Here is a 21,174-nt window from a genome sequence, read left to right as displayed (position 1 = left end):
TCAGGGCTTACACAGCTTTAGGGTCTATCTGAGGGCAGTGAGCCCCTGGCCCAGGTTGCCCAGAGAAGCTGTGGCTGCCCCATCCCTGGAGGGGTTCAAGGCCAGGTTGGACGGGGCTTGGAGCAACCTGGGCTGGTGGGAGGTGTCCCTGCCTGGGGCAGGGGGTGGCACTGGGTGGGCTTTAAGGTCCCTTCCAACCCAAACCATTCTGTGATTCTATGATCCTGCGTTTGCGAGGCTCCATAATTTGACCTTGTCAAACAATCAGAAAGTTTCTGCCCAAAGGCTTCAGGGCCCAAATTTCAGGATGAGTTTGTAGTTCCCAGGAGCAGAGGGGCGGCAGCACAAACAAAGCTGAGAGCAATTCCTGCATCTCAGCACCAGAGAGGGCCTTGCAGTGGGTCAGGTTTGTGGGTCTTTTCTAGAAGGTCTGGTTTGGTAATGACGACATTTATATTCAAGCCCTTGCATAAAATTTTGAGGGTCAAAATTGACTCTGGCTCTTCTATTAGAAAGAAACGTTACAGCCAAGGTGTGTGCTTGGTGTAAGACTTCAGCAGACGGTAGTTACCAGGAATGTAAGCGAAAAATGAGAAATCTCAACACATTTTCCACAATCCGGTCGCGAACCAGCAGCGTTGTAAGAATAGTCTCTTTACCAGCCTTTGCAGGGACAAGGTCCCACAAGCACAGACAGGGAGAGCAAGAGGGAGACAACCAGCATCCGGATCAGCTGCTCGGATTCACACATGAGCAAGTGAGAGCATAGCCGAGAGCAAGGAATGCTGCATCTTTTCTCTTTCTTTTAAGCCACGTGTCTTTCCTTAAGCTGCTGCTCATGATAAGTGCGTACATAAGCATTTTGTACAGCACTTGATCAACTCTAGTTCCCACCACAAACTGAATGAATTTAAACGGCGCGGGAAGTTTTTCTGATTTTTGAGGAAAGCAGTGACTTATGCACAGTCTCGGGGCTAGAGGAACCGTGCGAAGGCTTGAATCTGGAGACAAAAAGGGTCATTTCCCCATGGCAAATAGCGATGTACCCACAAAATATAAGTGATGCTGGATGCAAAGGAATTGATACCTCGTCATAGAACCAGAGGATGTGTTGGGTTGGAAGGGACCTCTAAAGGCCGTCTAGTCCAACCCCCCTGCAGTCAGCAGGGACATCTTCAACTAGATCAGGTCGCTCAGAGCCTCCTCCAGCCTGGCCTTGAATGTCTCCAGGGATGGGGCCTCCACCACCTCTCTGGGCAACCTGGGCCAGTGTCTCACCACCCTCAGCAGAAAGAACTTCTTCCTAATGTCCAATCTAAACCCGCCCTGCTCTAGTTTATAACCATTGCCCCTCGTCCTGTTGCTACATTCCCTTGCCAACAGCCCCTTCCCAGCTTTCCTGGAGCCCCTTCAGGGACTGGAAGGGGCTCTAAGGTCTCCCCGGAGCCTTCTCTTCTCCAGGCTGAACCCCCCCAACTCTCCCAGCCTGTCCTCACAGCAGAGGGGCTCCAGCCCTCTGAGCATCTCTGTGGCCTCCTCTGGCCCCGCTCCAACAGGTCCATGTCCTCCTTGTGCTGAGGGCTCCAGAGCTGGACACAGCACTCCAGGTGGGGTCTCAGGAGAGCAGAGTAGAGGGGGAGAATCCTCTCTCTGGATCTGCTGGCCACGCTTCTTTTGATGCAGCCCAGGACGCGATTGGCCTTCTGGGCTGCAAGTGCACATTGTCGGCTCATGTCCAGCTTTTCGTCCAACAGCACCGCCAAGCCCTTTTCCACAGGGCTGCTCTCTACCACCTCATCCCCCAGCCTGTATTGATAACGTGGATTGTCCCGACCCAAGTTTAGGACGTTGCACTTGGCCTTGTTGAACTTCATAAGGTTTGGCTCCTGGATGCCTGGGACCCAGCAGTCCCACTGCAGAGCTGGCCGGAAAGCTCAGCTCCTCGTCCCACACGTCCTCACCCAGTGGAGAAGCAGTGGAGAGAGGAAAAAGTAGGGCAAGAGCAGTGCCAGCCATCTCTCACTGCAGCTCCAAGCCCATCCATGAGTCATTCCCATGGCTGTGTGCTTGCTCCAGGGATAAGCAATAACTGGGGCTCGTAGCCCCCTGTCAGGCACCTCTCCATGATGGTTAGGCTTGGTGCCATGCTCCTGTCCCCCACAGCTTGTGCTCGGGGGGCTGAGGTTGAAGATGCTCCCTAAATCCGCTCATCAGTTCTCACGGTCCTGGTAGTCCCTGCACGTTTGGCTCCAGATCGGGGTAGTGCTGGTGCCACTCACACCTCTGCTTCCCATGGGCAGCCATGGCACTGGAGCATGGCCCACCACTGGAGCAAGGCGGTGCCGGAGCATGGGACATCCAGGGCTTTTGTCCCCTCACGGCAGCGGGCACAGTGGTGATGAGGGCGTGGGGCTGCGTGGGGACGCCGCTGCCCTGGTGCATGCCAGCACCCACCAGGCTGTGTCTGTGCTGCTGACGCTCTGCGGCACCTTCAACCCCCGCAGAAGCCGGGGAGCCCTGTGTCAGGTCTGATGTGGAACGCTGCAATTAGCGCAAAAACTGAGCTGATTTGTGCTGTTAGGGAAACTGGTTAAACTCTGTTTGCCAGCTTGGGCAGCCAGCTTCCACTTCTTAGAATCATAGAACCGTAGGATGTGTTGGGTTGGAAGGGCCTTTTACACGTCTCCAACTCTCCTGCAGTGGGCCGGGACATCTTCAACTAGATCAGGTCGCTCAGAGCCTCCTCCAGCCTGGCCTTGAATGTCTCTAGGGATGGGGCCTCCACCACCGCTCTGGGAAACCTGGGCCAGTATCCTGGGCACTTCTTCTGAGGTTCAAACCTTCTTCTGAGGTTTGATTTTCCTGCTGCTCTGATTCCACTCTGCCTGCGACCAAGCTTTCACCTTGCTGTTCTCTTGTCTCCAGCTTTGCCCTTGAGCACTGGCAGGAGCTGAGCCTTTGGCTGGCAGCACAGTTTCTGCCGGAACAAGGTTACTATCAGGTTTCCTCTGGGCTTGGGCCTGTCTTTATACCTGTCCCCTGATAAAAAGGGCTGAGATAATCCACCGTCTCCAGCCCAACCTGAATGAAGGTGGCGACAGGCAAGATAAGAAGCGCAAGATAAGGGAGCAGGGAGTCAGGAAGGAGACGGTGTTTGTGGCCCATCCCGGTGGATTCGAAGGTGCAGACCCTGGTGGACTGTGGTGGCACTGGCTTTGCTCCTCACGCGGCCGCTTCTGGCTGTTCCCATGTTGCTGAGCTCAGCCCCGATGCCATGCATTTACCTGGAATCTCAGCAGGGGCCTGCAGAGTTTGCTCTGTGCCCTCGGGAACGCCGCTCCAAAAGAGGAGGTGGGTGATCAGGACCCACGTCCCACGCCCCAAGGCCAGACCCCTCGGGCACAGCACTCTGCTCCATGCACCCAGGGGTACGCCACCAGCAGGAGGTCCTGCAGCAGCACAGCTCTCACCTCCCCGGACAGTGCGGCTCCCGGCACTTGGCACATCCTGGAGACCTCGACAAAGACCTCCGACACCTCTGCGGACCAGCAGGCCAAGAGGAGCTGGCTCTTTGCAGTAGCTTTTGCTGTCACAAACCCTCCCTGAACATCCCTTTCAGCTGTCGTTTTTGCCTTTTGCGCAGATGCAGTACCCAGAGATTAGGCTGCAGATTAAGGTTTTACTGAATCCTGAAATGGGTTCCAATTCCCAGTCCCGGCGGGACCAACATGCAGTCGAATCTCCTCTGTAAGCTCGCTGGGCTGGAGCCGGGGAGAGGCATCTCCCACCACGTTCTCCCATGTGCGCGAAAGACGGAGCCCTGTTATTCACCTGGGGTGCTTTGCTGAGAGGCAGCTGCCAGGTAAGAGCAGTTTTATCCTGGGAAGGAAAGGGAGGGAGAGACAGAAGGAACCGGAGCTGTTTCACGCAGTGCTTTAGATGAGAGAGGAATAAGCTGTAGCTGATCCCTCTTCACTCAGGGTCACGCTGGGGGCACAAGGTCTTGGAACCAGATGATCTTTAAGGTCCCTTCCAACCCGAACCGTTCTGTAATTCTGTGATTCTGTGTCTCAGCACAGACCGCACTTCCAGGCCAGGAGAGCAGCCCAAGAGAGCAGGGACATCTTTAACTAGATCAGGTTGCTCAGAGCCTCATCAAGCCTGGCCTTGAACGTCTCCAGGGATGGGGCCACCACCACCTCCAATCATCCAAGCTTTCATCCATCTGTTCAAAATCATACAGCCAGGTTTTTCTCCTCCCGCCCAGAGGGGAGCCCTGGGTGGTGTGGCTGCGCTTCCGAGATGAGTCCAGTGAGCTCTTCGCGGAGCAAACAAGGCTGAAGCAGCGCTGCCGTGTCGGAGCCCTTTGGGCTGCCCTTGGAGGCGGCACGGACAGGCTGCTCTTAAACCCGGTTCCCAGCAACGCCTGCTGCTGTGCTGGGCTGCTCACTGGAGCTGCCTCCTCGCCTGCTGGGAGCCCTGTGCACACAGCCCCCTGCCTCCAAATCTGTTGTATCCGGCACCATCCCTGGAGGTATTTAAAAGACGGGTAGACATAGTGCTTAGAGATATAGTTCAGTGATGGTTTTGTCAGAGTTAGGTTGGTGGTTGGACTCGATGACCTGAAAGGTCCCTTCCAACCCAGGCAATTCTGTGATTCTATGTGCAGCCGTTCAGTTTGTCTCCGGTGCTCCCAGGCACCCCTGCCCCCCAGGCTGGGACTCTGGCTGGGGCACCCGTCTTCCTGCCGAAGGGTGAAGCACTGGCCTGTGGCTGTTCCCAGCTCAGGGAGGTGTCCAGGGGTGTCCAAGCATGACCATTCCCTTGGGAGCCATGGGCAGAGGAATGTGTATCCATCATCTTTGGGATGGGAGCGGCAAGGTTATGGGAGTTAAAGGAGATGGGCAGCCAAGGGCAGGAGTGGGGGCACGGGCTCAGCCCCAGCCTGCGCCCACCCAGCCCTTCCCACCGGTGTCTCTCTGTCCCGGGTGAGCCTGCTCAGCCACAAACACTTTCACCTTAGCCTGGGGGTGACAAAGAAACCCAGTGCCCTGCTGTGATCCCAACAGCGGTGGTTGATTCTGTGCTCTTGTCTGGTTTTGTTACCCCTCCAGTGCACCGCGGCGCTCACACAGGCTGTGCGCGCTCAGCCCAGCGGGAGGTGGGCTCCTGAGAGGAGCTGTGTGCCGCCGGTAGGAGCCATGCGGCAAGGACATGGCAAGGCTGGGCAGCCGTGGCTCTGCTGGGGACCCTGAGCCTGCTGTTAGAGACATCACACACCTGGCACCTGGCAATTGTCTGCCACGTCCAGACAGGGCCTGGGGGACCCTAACCACGTTGGAGAAATAGTGGCAGGGAGGCTGGCTTAGCTGGAGACTCGCCAGTGTCTCCTCGGTGGCATCAAAAGAAGCGTGGCCAGCAGATCCAGAGAGGGGATTCTCCCCCTCTGCTCTGCTCTCCTGAGACCCCACCTGGAGTGCTGTGTCCAGCTCTGGAGCCCTCAGCACAAGGAGGACATGGAGCTGTTGGAGCGGGGCCAGAGGAGGCCCCGGAGATGCTCAGAGGGCTGGAGCCCCTTCTGCTGTGAGGACAGGCTGAGAGAGCTGGGGGGGATCAGCCTGGAGAAGAGAAGGCTCCGGGGAGACATTAAAGCCCCTTCCAGTCCCTGAAGGGGCTCCAGGAAAGCTGGGAAGGGGCTGTTGGCAAGGGAATGTAGCGACAGGACGAGGGGCAATGGTTTAAACTAGAGCAGGGCAGGGTTAGATCAGCCATTAGGAAGAAGTTCTTTCTGCTGAGGGTGGTGAGACACTGGCCCAGGTTGCCCAGAGAGGTGGTGGAGGCCCCATCCCTGGAGACATTCAAGGCCAGGCTGGATGAGGCTCTGAGCAACCTGATCTAGTTGAAGATGTTCCTGCTGACTGCAGGGGGCTTGGACTAGATGGCCTTTAGAGGTCCCTTCCAACCCAACACATTCTGTGATTCTGTGATTCTATGATTCAGTGTCCACAAAGGTGGCAGCATCCTAGGAGTTTTGTGTGTCTGGATTCAGGAACAGCCACCCAGGAAGCTGTGAGAGGAGCCAGGAGGGAAGCAGGCACAGCAGTCTTGTTGCCATCTTCAGCCATGAGGCCAGGTCACCTCCTCTGGGCCCCTGGACTCCACAGTCCCCTCGGGGTCTCCATGGCTAGCCCAGAGGAAGGCCATAGCTGTGGCTTGGCCCAAGTGCTGGAAGTTCAGGCTGAGCACGAATGGGAGCTCTCAAGGGACCTCAGTCCTTTTGCCAAAGTCCTGGGGGTTGGGAGGGACCAAAAGGATCACATCCACATAGGGGTGCTGCAACCTCAGAGGGTAACGATCCAACTGGGTGCCTGCTGCCTCCCCTTCCCTCCCAGGGCACAACTGGCTGGCCGGATCCTCCTTCAGCTCTTGACTAAAGGGGAAACTGAGGCATGGAGCAGCGGACGCACAGCTCCGGCCCCTGCTGCGTGGCCTTGCCAAGCTGCACCACAGCGAAGCTCTGCCACGATCTCCGTCAGGCAACAAGCCCTGGGGTGACCATTCTGCCCTGTGGCGCGCAGCTCTGGCCATGCTGGCCAGAGCTGGCCTCATGCTCGGTTGCCGGAGGGACTGGCTGGCTCCCCTGCCCCATGGCCAGCCCAGGTCATGCGGGACACCTTTGGGATTTTGCTCTCTTCCCAGCTGCCCCCCATGGGGACTGTATTTCTCATCTGCTTGCTTGGCCCTGGGCAGTCCCTCGGGAGTAGGCTCCATCCCCCACAAGCTGGGTCTCTCCAGCAAGTGTGGCCTTAGGTGGGGTGCCCAGGCGTGGGCCTGGCATGGGTGCAGCCCCCTTTTCAGCCTAGGCAGCTCCAGGCACATCCTGGAGGAGCATCAGGACAGGCAGAGCTAAGAAATTGTCTGTCTCAGAGCTGCGCAAGTCCTCTGCCTGGCTTCTACTTGACCACGTGGGGCCCAAGCAGGCAGGGAGAGCCCGGCTCGCTGGGCTTGTCGGGGGTACATCATCCCCAGGCACGGAGGGCCCCGAGCAGCCCAAGAGGTGATGTCTCGCAGCAAAAACCCCACGCAAGTTGTTCCAGGGCTGCACCCTGCCCCTTTCCCAGAGCTCCAGGGGGGCTGGCACATCCTTTGGGGCTGGAGAAACACTTCTGCGGAGCGCTTGGGAGGAATGCGGGCGTGCAGGGCATCAGCAGGCACCGCAGGTGGCTCTTGGTGTGAAATTACCAGATGGAGCAAAGGAAGGGAGGTTTCCCGCACCGTGGGACCACCGAATGTCCGAGTTCCCCGGACCCGACCACCTCTTCTTCCACCTCCACATCCCCAGTGGGTGGAAAGTGAGGATGTTCATGCGTGAGGTGGACAGTGGGGCCCACAGCCTGGAGAGTACCCTGGAAGTCTTGCGCGTGCTCCTTGTCCCGGCGGAAGCCATCAGATTAGCCAGAACACCCTGGAGATGTTGGACCCAGCCCATGCAGACGCGCTCGTGGCTGGGATTTCCAAAGCCCCATCCAACACCGCGGGATATCCAAGGGCAGACATCATGCCCGAGATTCAGGATAACGCAACTTACTCCAGAGGAAAACGCTTTATACGATATGAATCAAAGCAGATGAAAAAAACCAAAACACCCACAGATTCATACATGAGATACATATAACAAAGAAAACGGGAAGTGTGTCACAGGACTGTGGTTTGAGTCAGCTGTTTCCAGTAACCACGACGCGCAGGAGGCTTTGGTGGGCAGTTCCTGCAGGAGGTTGGGGATCGCTACCATGGGCAGCACTTGCTGGAAGAGGAAGGGGCTTGGGGAAGGGGGACTGGAGCCCCGAGGTGGCGGTGAGGGGCTGGGCGGCGCTGGTGCTTCAGAAGCAGTCGCTTCGCAGGGGCTGTGGCAGATCCGACTCACTTATCTGGATGTTGAGCTCCGTTGAGCTGAGGGTCGTGGATGGATTGTGCGGCTGGTTCCCCTCGCGCAGGGTGTATTCCTCATGACGCTGCTGCCGGAGGTGCCAGAGGATCTCTCTGGACAAGAAGTGGGTCTCTGCTTCGCCCGACTCTGGAACAGGAGAAAGACAAAACCCACCTTCAGTGGCCTGGCCCGAGGCAGGGGTCTGGGCAGGGACCAGAGCAGAGTCTCTGGGAGACGCTCCAAAATATGCAGAATTTCCTGAGGAGTCAAAATACGGTTCTTACTTTCCCCTTTCAGCAGGCCAGAAGAAAGAAAATAAAACACAAAGTGCAGGGAGGAGAGTGAAACACAGGCACCATGTGCTGGTTTCCCAGTAGTGCTTGTTGTGACGGGAACAGCCTCACTGGGTGGAAATACTCCTCTGACTATTACCCCCTCTATTACTATTACTATTACTATTACTATTACTATTACTATTACTATTACTATTACTATTACTAGAAGTACTTCTCTGACTATTACCCCCTCTTAATATTTCAGGTGGGTAGTGATGAAGTGGGTGGAAGGAGCCCAAAATCGATTAAAAGATATTTTAGAGCCTTGGGGAGGCAGCTTTAGGGGTCAGGAATGCAAGTTGTGTTCTCCTCTGTCCCTTCAGTGGCAATCACGAATGAGGAAATTAACAGGAAGAGGCATCGGGTCGACTCGTGGCTCCGGGACTGGTGTTATGGGCAGGGCTTTGGGTTTTTTGATCACAGGCTGCTATAGGAGTCACCTGGCCTGCTGGTGGCAGGTGGAACTCACCTGTCCCAGAAGGGGAAAAGAATTTTGGGGCAGGAGTTAGCAAGGCTCATTGACAGGGCTTTAAACTAGATATGAGGGGGGAAGGGGAGACAACTGGGCCTGTCAGGAGTAAACCCAAGGGAGGCATGCCAGGGCTTGAAGGATGGTGGGCTAGCGAGGACTCTCACTCTGCCATTTCATTGGAGAGAAGGGATAGACATTCAGAAATCATGGAAGCACCCGAGAGGGGTCTGGTGGGAAATGGGGCCCACACCCACAAAAAGGTGCTGGAGTCATTGGCACATCTGAAGTGCATCTCTACCAATGCACGCAGTATGCGCAACAAACAGGGGGAGCTTGAAGCCATGATGCACCAGGGAAACTATGACAGAGTGGCTATCACAGAAACGTGGTGGGATGCCTCACACGACTGGAGTGCCACAATCGATGGCTACAAGCTCTTCAGGAGGGACAGACAGGAAAGGAGAGGTGGAGGAGTGGCCCTGTATATTAGAGAATGCTACGAGAGTTCAGAAATCGAGTATAGCGATGACGGGGTGGAGAGTTTGGATTAGGTTAAGGGCCGATAAAGCTGCTATCGCTGTGGGAGTCTGCTATAGACCTCCCAACCAAAGCAGTGAGGCGGACGAAGCTTTCTGTAAGCAGCTGGGGGAAATCTCGCGATCACTTGCTGTTGTTCTTGTGGGGGACTTTAACCACCTGGATATCTGCTGGGAATACAACACAGCTGAGAGGGGACAATCCAGGAGGCTCCTGGAATGTGTGGAAGATAACTTCCTCACACAGCTGGTAAGTGAGCCGACCAGGGAAGGTGCCCTCCTGGACCTGCTTCTTGTGAACAGGGAAGAACTTGTAGGGGAAGAAAAGGTTGGTGGCCGTCTAGGGCACAGTGATCATGAGATGATCGAATTTCTGATTCTTGGAGAAACAAGGAGAGGGGTTAGTAAAACTGCCACCTTAGACTTCCAGAGGGCAAACTTTGACCTGTTCAGAAGACTGCTGGACAAAGTCCCTTGGGAGGCTGCCCTGAAGGATATAGGAGCCCAGGAAGGCTGGACATAATACAGGAGGGGGCTGTCCCTGTGTGCCGAAAAACAAGTAGGCGGGGAAGGAGACCGGCCTGGCTAAATAGGGACCTTTGGCTGGACCTCAAGAACAAAAGGAGAGTCTATGACCTCTGGAAGAGGGGGCAGGTCTCTCATGAAGACTATAAGGATATAGCAAAGCTATGCAGGGAGAAAATTAGGAGAGCCAAAGCACAGCTCGAGCTCAACCTAGCTACAGCTGTTAAGGATAACAAAAAATGTTTCTATAAATTCATTAACAACAAAGGGAGGATTAGGGAAAATCTCCCTCCCTTACTGGATGCAGAGGGAAACAGAGTCACAAAGGATGAGGAAAAGGCTGAGGTGCTCAATGCCTACTTTTCCTCAGTCTTTAGCAGTGGAACGAGCTGTTCCCTGGGCACCCAGCCTCGTGAGCTGGAAGACAGGGAGGGGAAGCTGGACGAGGTTGTCACAATTCATGAGGAAGTGATCAGTGACCTGCTACGCCGCTTGGATGCGCACAAGTCTGTGGGACCGGATGGGTTACATCCAAGAGTGCTGAAACAGTTGGCAGCCTTGCTCGCCAAGCCACTTTCCATGATCTACCTGAAGTCATGGCTAACTGGGGAGGTCCCAATGGCCTGGAGGGTAGCAAATGTAGCGCCCATCTACAAAAAAGGCAGAAAGAAGGATCCGGGAAACTATAGGCCTGTCAGTCTGACCTCGGTAGCACGGAAGGTCATGGAGCAGATCATCTTGAGTGCCTTTACAAGTCTATATAATGGACAAGCAGGGGATCAGGCCCAGTCAGCATGGGTTTAGGAAAGGCAGGTCCTGCCTGACGAACCTGATCTCCTTCTATGACAAGATGACCCACTTATTGGATGAGGGAAAGGCTGTGGACATCATCTACCTAGACTTTTGAAAAGCATTTGACCCTGTTCCCTGTAGAATTCTCATGGAAAAACTGGCGGCTCATGGCCTGGATGAGCATACGATCTGCTGGATCAAGCAGTGGCTGGATGGACGGTCCCAAAGAGTGGTGATCAATGGAGTCAAATCCAGCTGGCGGCCGGTCACAAGTCCCTCAGGGCTCAGTGTTGGGACCATTTCTGTTTAACATCTTTATTGATGACCTTGATAAGGACATAGAGTGTATCATCAGCAAGTTTGCAGATGACACGAAGCTAAGCGGGAGTGTTGATCTACATGAGGATAGGGAGGCTCTACAGAGAGACTTGGATAGATTGGACCGATGGGCCAATGCTAACGGTATGAGCTTCAACAAGGCCAAGTGCCGGGTCCTGCACTTGGGCCACAACAACCCCATGCATCGCTACAGGCTTGGGGCAGTGTGGCTGGAGAGCTCCTGGTAGAAAAGGACCTGGGGGTTCTAATTGACAAGTGGCTGAACATGAGCCAGCAGTGTGCCCAGGTGGCCAAGAGGGCCAATGGCATCCTGGCTTGTATTAGAAATAGCGTGACCAGCAGAAGGAGGGAGGTGATTGTCCCCCTGTACTCAGCACTGGTGAGGCCACACCTTGAGTATTGTGTCCAGTTCTGGGCACGTCAATACGAGAGAGATCTCGAGGTGCTGGAGCGAGTGCAGAGGAGAGCAACGAAGCTGGTGAAGGGCCTGGAGAATAAATCTTATGAGGAGCGATTGAAGGAGCTGGGACTGTTTAGTTTGAGGAAGAGGAGGCTGAGGGGAGACCTCATCGCTCTCTACAACTAATTGGAAGGACATTGTAGAGAGGTTGTTGCTGGTCTCTTCTCACAGGTAGTGATAGAACAAGAGGGAATGGGTTCAAGCTGCAGCAGGGAGGTTTAGGCTGGACATTAGGAAAAAATTCTTCACAGAAAGAGTGGTCAGACACTGGAATAGGCTGCCCAGGGAGGTGGTGGAGTCACTGTCCCTGGATGTGTTCAAGACTCAAGATGTGGTGTTGGGGGATGTGGTGTAGGGGAGAACTTTGTAGAGTGGAGTTGATGGTTGGACTCAATGATCCCAAAGGTCTGTTCCAACCTAAATGATTCTATGATTCTATGATTCTAAATGCTGCTGCCCGTCAGGGAAAGCACCGAATTTCCTCTGAAAAACAAGGAGATTCATTTCAGCAAGAAGCAGCAAGCTGTTTCTCAAGCCCTGCTGCTCTGGCAGAGGTGAGGAGAAGGGAAATGAAGAGGAAGAAGGGCTAGCCTGGCTCTTCCTCATCCCCCGTCAGGAGGGATGCCACTGAGCCAGCTCACACACCGCCGCTCCTCCCGGGGCTGGGGACAGCTTGGTGGCCCCAGCTATTTTTCCCAGGAACATCAGCAGCGAAGGGAGCTGCTCCTTCCTGCTGTTGTATTTAATCCTTGAGGGAGCGTTCCTGCTGCCACAGCAGAAGACCGCTTGTCTCGGGTGACTCTGGGGACTTCAACCGGGACCAGCTCTGCCAGCACCCTCCCCACGCCTCTGAGACCCACAGCAAGACATCCTTCTGCGTCGGGAAGCAGCCCCTTCCTCCCACTGCGGCAGGGACCCCCACGCCCGTGTGAGTGGGGGTATCACCCACGCGCTATGCGAATCCTGCCCAGCTTCCCCGTCTTTGCCCGGATCCCAGGCCACTTAGGGGGCTGGGGGAGCCCCTTCCCCTCCTCACTCACCCTCGTACGCAATGAGCCGGTAGGTGCCCACGCACTCCTTGGAGCCTTTCAGGATCTCCTCCAACGTCCTGTAGAAAAGCTTGGCCTGCTCCAGGCGTTCCTCCCGGCTGAAGGCAGCGCCCTCGTCCTGGGACATGGCGTAGAGGGACTGCAGCGGGGTGGCGTACTCCACCGCGCAGTGCCAGAGCTGCCGTGAGGGAAGAAAAAGAAATGGGGGCAGGAGGACCAAGCGTCTGGCAAAGGGCTGCTGGGGGACCGTGGTGCTGGGCAGAGCCCGAAGGACCCCGATGCAGCTCCGTGGCCTGCCCTGCGCTGGTGCTGTGTGCTGGACCCCCGGGACAGGGACGCTGGTCCTGGCCCCAGTGTCCCCCCGTCCTGCGCTGAGCCACCGTCCTGGCAGGGAAGCAGGTACGGCTGTGCCCCGCGCGCCGGGCGGGCTCATGAAGCTGCCTCCCTCCCGCAGGGCCCCTGGCTATGGCAGCACTCCCAAGCTGCAGCCTGGGGAGGGATTTTCCCCATGGAGGTTGGTCCTCTGTGGAGATGCCCCTTACCCGGGTCTGGTCCCACCACCATGGTGGCTTTTCTGCTAGAGAAGGAGAAGTCCGAACATCCCAATGGAGAGCAGGAGAAGGGAGAAGAGGATAAATGCTGGCCAGGCAAACACACAGCTAGAAAGAGGCAGAGCAAAACAAACGAGGCGAGATTTAAGGCCATAAAAATTCCAAGGAGGAGTACGGTTACCGGTAAGTCTTATACTGGGCAAACTGGGAAGTTTAGTGAAGTGCATTAAAAGGAAGAGGGACGGGATCCCTGGGTAAATGCAGCGCCGTGGAAAGAGCTAATAGCCTCGGAGGGTGGGTGCCAAGGGTGGGGGGTGGCATCGCTGCCGCGCACGCGTGGACCCACGGCTGGGCAGCAAGCGGAGGGACGGATTTCAGCGAGAGCACGCAGTGGGTCAGGACGGGTCCGGGCGGCGGAGCTGCTGGAGCTCGCTTGGTGCCGAGTGACTCAGCAGATGAAGCGCAGCATCGGTGCGTGCGCGGTAGCAGGAAAAACCCGAGGCTGCGTTTGTACTTCCCCAGGAGCTTGGCCAGGAAAGGGGCTCGGGAGGCCCTGCAGGCAGGGCTTGGAGAGCAGCAGCTCGGCGCTCAGCCACCGTCGAAAGGGCAAGTGGCATAGAGTGCGCAAGTCTGCCGGCGACACCAAGCTGTGTGGGGCGGCTGACACGCTGGAGGGAAGGGATGCCATCCAGAGGGACCTGGGCAGGCTGGAGAGGTGGGCCCATGCCAACCTCATGAAGTTCAACAAGACCAAGTGCAAGGTCCTCCCATCTGGGTCGGGGCAATCCCAAGCACCGATAGGGGCTGGGCAGCGACTGGCTTGAGAGCAGCCCTGAAGAAAAGGGCTTGGGGGGGCTGGTGGACGAGAGGCTCAACATGAGCCGTCAGTGCGCACTAGCAGCCCAGAAAGCCCATCGTATCCTGGTCCGCATCAGGAGAAGCATGGCCAGCAGGTCGAGGGAGGTGATTCTCCCCCTCTACTCCACTCCTGTGAGACCCCACCTGGAGTACTGCATCCAGTTCTGGAGCCCCTACTACAAGAAAGATATGGATGTGCTGGAAGGTCTCCAGAGAAGGGCCACGAGGATGATCAGAAGGCTGGAGCACCTCTCCTATGAGGACAGACTGAGGGAGTTGGGGCTGTTCAGTCTGGAGAAAAGAAGGCTCCAAGGAGACCTTATAGTGGCCTACCAGGATCTTAAGGGAGATGGTGAGGGACTTTTTAGGATGTCGGGTAAGGGTAGGACTAGAGGGAATGGATTAAAACTAGAGCTGGGACGATTCAGACTGGACGTTAGGAAGAAGTTCTTCACCATGAGGGTGGTGAGACACTGGAGCAGGATGCCCAGAGAGGTGGTGGAAGCCCCATCCCTGGAAGTTTTTAAGGCCAGGCTGGACGGGGCTCTGAGCAACCTGATCTATGGGAGGTGTCCCTGCCCAGGGCAGGGGGGTTGGAAGTAGGTGATCTTTAAGGTCTCTTTCAACCCTGACAAATCTACGATTCTATGATTCTATGAAGTTGGGGAGACCCAGGTGAGAAGCATCGCTCTGCCGACGCCTCTGTCCACAGCTGTGACTTAAAACAACTCCCGGAGGGGTTAAGTGATCCCAACGTCCCTGCAAAGGGCTGAGCCTGGGAGGAGGCAGCCAGGAGGAAGGAGTGCAGGTGGCCAGCATGGACAGGACCTCTCCAACTGGTGGAATCCTGCTGAAAGCTGGGAGTATCTGATAGGAGGGGGGGGACGCTGTCCTGCCCTTATGGCCACTTCTGGGCTGGGATCTGAGGCCAGGAAGACCTTTGGGCTGACACATGCCGACTGCTCTCCCGACACTGCGCTCGGTGTACCTTGTCTTCATCCCGGATTGTGTAGAGGCTGTGTTTGTAGACCCTTTTTTTGGTGCCAGCTCGAGTCAGGGTGGTTTCGGTGAGGTCTGTCAGGTACCGGATATTGCTGTCAGCTTTCTCCAGGTCATCGTAGATGTCACAGCTCAAAGGGACCAAGATGTGGAGCTTCCAGGTCTCCCTGCATACCAGCGCGTTGGGGTTGGCTCTGCTGAATTCCTCCATCGACTTTTTCACCCCTGGTGGAAGAGAGCATGGGGCAGAGGTGGCTGGCATGAGTACGGCTGCTTTCTGCCTCGCTCCCCATCTCCCTGCTAACACTCTAAAAGTGGGAGGATTTTTATTAGGAGCTATTTCTATCTGTAGGCGTGATAATGCAGGGAAACGGCTACGTACGTGGCAGGACTATTTTTAGGTACCCAACGTAATAAGACCAGGCCAGCCCGTGAGCGACATTCTGCTTGGACTTCTCAGACATCTCGGATATTTCCACTGCTGAGGGCTTCTGCGGAGGGAAGGACAGACAGGCCAGAGGTGAGGAAAGCCGCCACCTGGGCTCTTCTTCAGCGGTTGGGTCTCTGCAGGGACTGGAGAGCAGCCGCCCTCTCCAAAGAGATCTGGAGAGTGAGGAGCCCCGCTGCCCCCTTCCACCACCACTACCTTGGGCCGCAGGGCCAAGAGCCCTGGGTAGCCCACACAGCCCCTGCAGGTCAGGAAGCTGATGCTGGGGTGAACCGGGCACTTTTTTGGCTGCCCCTTCCCTGGGGATGGCGTGTCCCGGTGCAACTTGTGCACCAGCCCAGTGCTTCCAGCCTGCGGGAGGAGACATCCCAGCGCCTGACGGTGGGATTTCCAGGGACACCAGTGGCCCCTGCCAGCTCTTGCGTGTTTGTTTAGGTGGAAATGGGCGTTGAGTCCCCGCAGGCACCTGGCAGCTGCCCTCCCCAAAGCACCTTTCCGTAGCCTGCGTGACCCCTCTCCCCTTCCAGCTCTGCTGGGGGAAAGCAGAGCCCTCCCAGTGCTGCAGAAGTACCTGGAGCTTGGCTCTGCCGCCCACAGCACGGGTGATAATTAACCCTTTGGAGACCACGCAGGCTCCCCTCTCCCCTGAAGCACCAGCTTGACTGCCAGTTTTAAAAATCCCCCCGTTTTTGGTGTCAGCGGGGCTCTGGCTGCGGCAGGGCTGCTGCCAGCGCCGCGGGGCGGCCGTGCCCATCAGCAGGCAGCCTGGCCCTGCCGCCGGCCGAGGAGATCTGCTCTCCGGGGCTGAGCTAAGGAGAGCAGTTCTCCCGCTGCGGGGCTGCGTGCGGGTGGGCCATACGCGCAGGGGCCACCCAGGGCCGGGCCGCGTGTCCCCATGGCTGCTCAGGGCTGAACTGCTCCCCGGGAAGACGGCCGGGCTGGAGGCGTCGGTGCCTTACCTGGAGCCCCAGAGCCAGGACGAGGAGCTCGCAGAAGCTGACGAGGCCGAGGTGGAGGCCGAGTGGCTGCCCATCTCCATCGCGAAGAGCCACGTAGGCTGAGCCACAGACGAGCAGCAGGGGCCCGTGCCAGCGCAGGGAGAAGCAGGCGCTCAGGGCCCTCCAGAAGCTGCCGCGGTGCCTGGGTGGGAGAGGGGGGCAGGAGATGGGCTGGTGGCCACTCGCCCGCCATCCCCATCGCAGCCCTTGGGGTGCTGGCCGGGGGATGCTCCCAGCTGCCTGCCAGTGCCGCTGAGCTCCTGGAGCGGCGCGGAACCAGGGAGCCCTGCGGGACCCTGCTCAGCGCACCCTGGGTGCCCCCAGCCGCGGGAGGGCTTGCGTCCCTTGCTGCTCCCGTGGGTCTCAGTGGGGAGCAGATGCAACGTCGCCCTGGACAACAAGGGGAGACTGTCTGCAACAGCCCCGCGCCCTCCGGCACTGGGTGGTGGGGAGAGGCTGGGGGCAGAGATCTGTCCCCCAGGGAAAGGGAACACTATGGAGCTACCAGGGAGAGGGGAGGACGAGGTCCATAGACACGCAGGGATGTGAGCAAGCAGGAGAGGGGGAGAGGAGGAGAGGGAGGAAGAGATGGGAGTGACGGGAGGGTGATGGAGAGCAGTGGGGGCTGCCGGGGCGCCGCAGAGCGTTGCCACAGAGGCCTCGTGTGGAGGTAGAGTCGAGGGAGCAGATCCCCACACAACACCCGGAGGCTGTGACGCCCTTGTCTCCAGAGTGGTTCCGGCAGCCCAGGAGATGGCTCACCTGGATTGGAGGTGGAAGATCTCCTCGGCCAGGTAGCAGATGCCCTTGAGCAGCGCCCTGATCTCCAGGGCCACGAAGTGGAAGGTGAGGCTGCGGGCGGCGGGCGTGAGGGGCTCCCCGGCGAGGTACAGCGCGGCGGCGCACAGGGCCAGCAGCAGGTACGTGGCACGTTGCGCTCGCCCGCCCCGGGCCTTGGGGATGAGCAGGGCGGTGGGTTGTCTTGGCTGCTGGGGTTCCTGAGACATCTGCGGCAGAGGGGGGTGTCAGCAGCAGCCGTCGTCCCCAGTGCCCACAGCAGCGCCTCAGGGAGCGGAGAAGGGGGGCAGACGCGCACACCCAGCGCTGGCTGAGCACCCCAAAGCACACAGCGGAGCCGTCCCTTCCTTTGCAAGCTGCTGAAATGCAGCCGCTTCTGGGGAGGTTCCCTTGCGTGCTGCCCAGGCCACCTCGGGGCTGGCCCCCATGCCCAAATGGGCTTGGCAAGGCGGAGCTTGGCTGGCCACCCCGCTCCCAAATCGATGCCAACCCTGCGCCAGCCCTCCCTGCTTCTCCATCGCGCCTCGCGCCGCGCTCACCGGAGCGGTTACCAACCAGCCGCGGGACCGGCTGCTGCCTGGGTTCCCTGCGCTGCCGCTGATGGGCTCCGGGCTCCAGCCTGGGCGGCCGCGGCTCTTCTTGGAAGCTGCTGCCGCCGCGGGGGCTGGGAGCCCCTGCACCGCAGTGGCTTCTGGTGCCACGGGTGGAGCCGCACAGTTCCAGGCACCGAGAAAAATGAAAACGAAAGCGTCTTTTGCGGCGGCCAGCAACTTGCAGAAAGCAGCAGAGCCCTCCCACGCAGGGCACCCGGGAGGTCTCCCAGGCACCAGGCAGCGCTGGGTGGATGCGTCAGGTTTCGACAGCCCTGAGCTACACCTCTGGAAAGCCCCTCCGTGTCTGTCAGGTCAGAGCGGGGCTGAGCCGAGCTGGAATGAGGAAGGAGGCCGGAATTTATCGAGATTGAATTTATTAGAGATTGAATTTATTAAGTGCAGCAGGTTTCCAGGGGCGAAACAGAAGAAAATTCCCTGTAGCAGAGAGGGTGACTCACAGCTCCCTGGCTCCCCCCACCCCAGGCAGCTCCGGCAGATGCCAGCTCAGTGTCCCACAGGCACTGGTGGCACAGCGGGGCTTGCCGCAGCCGGGCTCTTGCTGGCCAGTGAGGCCGTCAAACCTCTCAGGTCTTGGTGACCACAAACCCGGAGCAGCTGAGGTACTCCAGGCCGCCTTTGACGCAGCCGTTACTGCTGAGGTTTGCCCTCAAGGCTCCCAGGTCCCCGGTCCCAGCAGCAGAGGCTGCAGCGGTGTCCTGGTTTGAGGTAAAGACAGAAACAACTTTCCATGCAGTAATTTTACTTCTTAGCTAGGCCTCTTCTAACGCTCTGAAATTAACAGCACGTGGTGCCGAAAATGGTTCCTTCTCAGCGTGATAAGACCAATGTTTACAGTTAGTGCCAAGGAATGGTGTGCACAGAGGCTCTTGCTTATACTTACTGCTGTAACAACCAAGGTCAGCTAATTTTGTTATTTGCCCAGTTGGAGGGTCGGAAATGGAAAAGCGCAGAGGGGTCCCACCTGCGGGGAGGAGCGGACAGGACAGGTGACCCAAAATTGACCTACAGGGGTATCCCATCCCATCTGCCCCATGCTCAGTGTAAAAGCTGAGGGATCAAAGGGTCAGCCTCCTTCTTCAGTGTCCGATGTCTGAGGAGGACCCTGTCTGTTCATCCGCCTTTGATCCCGACCCATGCATTCCTGACTCCAGAACTCCGGACTGAGGCATCGCCCATCCTAGAGGAAGGGTGACTTAGGGCACACATACACAAGCCCACAGGACCGGGTGCCAAGCACTCGAGGATGCTGAGGGAGCTCGCCAGTGCCATGGCAAGGCTCCTCCCTCATGTCTTTGGAAGATCGTAGCAATTGGGAGGTTCCTGATGAAGGGGAGAAGGCAAACGTCCCACACAACTTTGAGCAGGGGAGAAAGAGGGTTTGGTGAACTGCCGCCTGCCCAACGGCACCTCTGGCACCTCTGTCCCTGGGAAGGTGATGGAGCAAATCCTCCCAGCAATCGCTGTCGAGCACCTGAAGGATGCGAAGGCAACAGGCAGCGGGGATTTACAAAGGGCACGTCACACCTGACCCACCTGAGTGCCTTGTGAGGTGGGATAACCAGCCGTGGGGATGAGGGGAGAACCTTCATTTCAGCAAAGCTTTCGGCATGGTCTCCTGTGGCCTCTGTGTAGCCAAAATGGGTAGATCAAGGCTGGCTACAGGATGCACCGCTCCAGGGGAACCCGCACGCTCGACTGCCGCTCTGAAACGCCTGTATGCCAACGCACGCAGCACGGGGAATAAACGGGCGGAACTGGAGATCTGCGTGTGGTCACGGGGCCGTGCTCTCCTTGCGATTACAGAGACGCGGTGGGAGAGCTCGCATGGCTGGAACACTGTTGCGGATGGCCTTTTAGGAAAGACAGGCCAGCGAGGCCTGGTGGTGGAGCTGCTCTTTATGCGAGAGAGCAACTGGAATCGAGTTCTGCCTCAGGGCTGGATGAAGAATGTGTTGAGAGCTTATGGGTAGGAATTAAGGGGCCGGCTAACGCTGGAGACGATGTTGTGCGTGTTTACTACAGGCCAGGGGATCAGGAGGAGGAAGTTGACAGCTGGTAGGCAATTCCACCACTCCCCGGGGCAGCCTGTTCCAATGCTTGATAACCCTTTCCTTCCTGATATCCCATCTAAACCTCCTCTGGCGCAACTTGTGGCCATTTCCTCTTGTCCCATCGCCTGTTCCCTGGGAGAAGAGACTGACCCCCCCGGCTACCCCCTCCTTTCAGGGAGCTGTAGAGAGCGAGAAGGTCTCCCCTCAGCCTCCTTTTCTCCAGGCTGAACACCCCCAGCTCCCTCAGCCGCTCCCCACAGGACTTGTGCTCCAGACCCCTCACCAGCTCCGTTGCCCTTCTCTGGACACGCTCCAGCCCCTCAGTGTCTTTCCTCTAGTGAGGGGTGACAAAAAATATTGCGATCACTGCAGCCAAGGCTATCATTAACTGAGGTATTACAAAGCAGGTGTCCTGGTTTAAGGTTTCTTGGTTTGTGAGCAGCAAGTCCAGCGGTGCCTCATCCCTGGTTGGCACATTTAATGTTTGTATGAGGAAGCAGCCCTCCACGCATTTCGGGAACTGTACTATTCTTCCAACAAATGTCTGGGTCATTGAAGCCACACATAAGAACCAGGTTCTGTTGAGCCAGGGCTTGCTTAAGTAACCCAAGGATTGCTTCGGTGGCTTTATTGTCTTGGTTTGGAGGTGGATAGCAGATATCTACTGGAAGATCCTACCTACTGTACGAGGACAGGCTGAGAGAGTTGGGGTTGTTCAGCCTGGAGAAGAGAAGGCTCCGAGGAGACATTATAGTGGCCTTCCAGTCCCTAAAGGGGGCCTACAGGAGGGATGGGGAGGGACTCTTTATCAGGGACGGTAATGATAAGACACGGGGTAATGGCTTCAAACTGAAAGAGGGGAGATTCAGATTGGATATCAGGAAGAAATTCTTTGCTGTGAGGGCGGTGAGCCCCTGGCCCAGGTTGCCCAGAGAAGCTGTGGCTGCCCCACTCTGGAGGTATTCAAGGCCAGGCTGGATGAAGATTGGAGCAACCTGGTCTGGTGGGAGGTGTCCCTGCCCAGGGCAGGGGGTTGGAACTACATAATCTTTAAGGTCCCTTCCAACTCAAACCATTCTGTGATTCTGATCCCCCTTGGAGGCAACCTCTCTGATCTTGACCTGGAGGCATTCAATAAGGCTTCCACAGTCGCCGTAGTTGACCTCTGTACTTTCAAGGTTCTCCTTAACATAGAGCGTCACAACTTCCAGCCTTGGGAGCACCCAGAAGGGCTGAGCTGGCCCGTAACACAAGACAGGCTGGTTTCCAGAAGGGTCTTGGTGCACTGGTTGGGCCTGGGGAGGGGATCAGCCTCTCCTGACATCCCGGTGGCCATGGGCGCAGTGGACAGCTGTAGCCAGGACTTGGCTTAGACAGGCAAGGGTTTTGGTGAAATGCCTGAGAATTTGTAATAACCTGGAA

The 21,174-nt window shown here is 57.3% G+C and overlaps 1 protein-coding gene across 3 annotated transcripts; it reads right to left on the bottom strand.

Annotated features, from left to right (window-relative positions):
* Positions 1–7,607: 7,607 nt before the first annotated feature.
* On the bottom strand, positions 7,608–19,235 carry STING1 (stimulator of interferon response cGAMP interactor 1). Of its 3 annotated transcripts, none has more exons than XM_063349377.1 (7): positions 17,052–17,576; positions 16,251–16,431; positions 15,226–15,334; positions 14,833–15,068; positions 12,978–13,094; positions 12,427–12,613; positions 7,608–8,074 (listed from the first exon to the last, which is right to left on the bottom strand). In XM_063349377.1, exons 1-7 carry the CDS (start codon positions 17,294–17,296, stop codon positions 7,881–7,883), a joined length of 1,269 nt encoding a protein of 422 aa, XP_063205447.1. In that variant the 5' UTR covers positions 17,297–17,576; the 3' UTR covers positions 7,608–7,880. The 3 variants fall into 3 exon arrangements, with proteins under 3 accessions (XP_063205447.1, XP_063205449.1, XP_063205448.1); XM_063349379.1 differs by lacking the exon at positions 12,978–13,094 and adding an exon at positions 17,627–19,235 and having other exon boundaries at positions 7,609–8,074; positions 12,427–12,553; positions 17,052–17,296; XM_063349378.1 differs by lacking the exon at positions 12,978–13,094 and adding an exon at positions 17,627–19,232 and having other exon boundaries at positions 7,610–8,074; positions 17,052–17,296.
* Positions 19,236–21,174: the final 1,939 nt, after the last annotated feature.

This window comes from Chroicocephalus ridibundus, chromosome 11, assembly GCF_963924245.1.
Source record: "Chroicocephalus ridibundus chromosome 11, bChrRid1.1, whole genome shotgun sequence".
Classification (NCBI taxonomy): Eukaryota; Metazoa; Chordata; class Aves; order Charadriiformes; family Laridae; genus Chroicocephalus; species Chroicocephalus ridibundus.
Note: the sequence above shows the minus strand (reverse complement) of the source record. Positions and strands in the feature narration are given on the sequence as shown.

Excerpts from the sequence above, each read along its gene's own strand:
- STING1 (XM_063349377.1), bottom strand. The coding sequence starts at position 17,296 with ATGTCTCAGGAACCCCAGCAGCCAAGACAACCCACCGCCCTGCTCATC. Across the intron at positions 15,335-16,250 it reads TCCTGGCTCTGGGGCTCCAG|AAGCCCTCAGCAGTGGAAAT; the intron begins GTAAGGCACCGA and ends TTCCCTCCGCAG. Across the intron at positions 13,095-14,832 it reads CAATCCGGGATGAAGACAAG|CTGTGTGTTTGCCTGGCCAG; the intron begins GTACACCGAGCG and ends GCCTCTTTCTAG.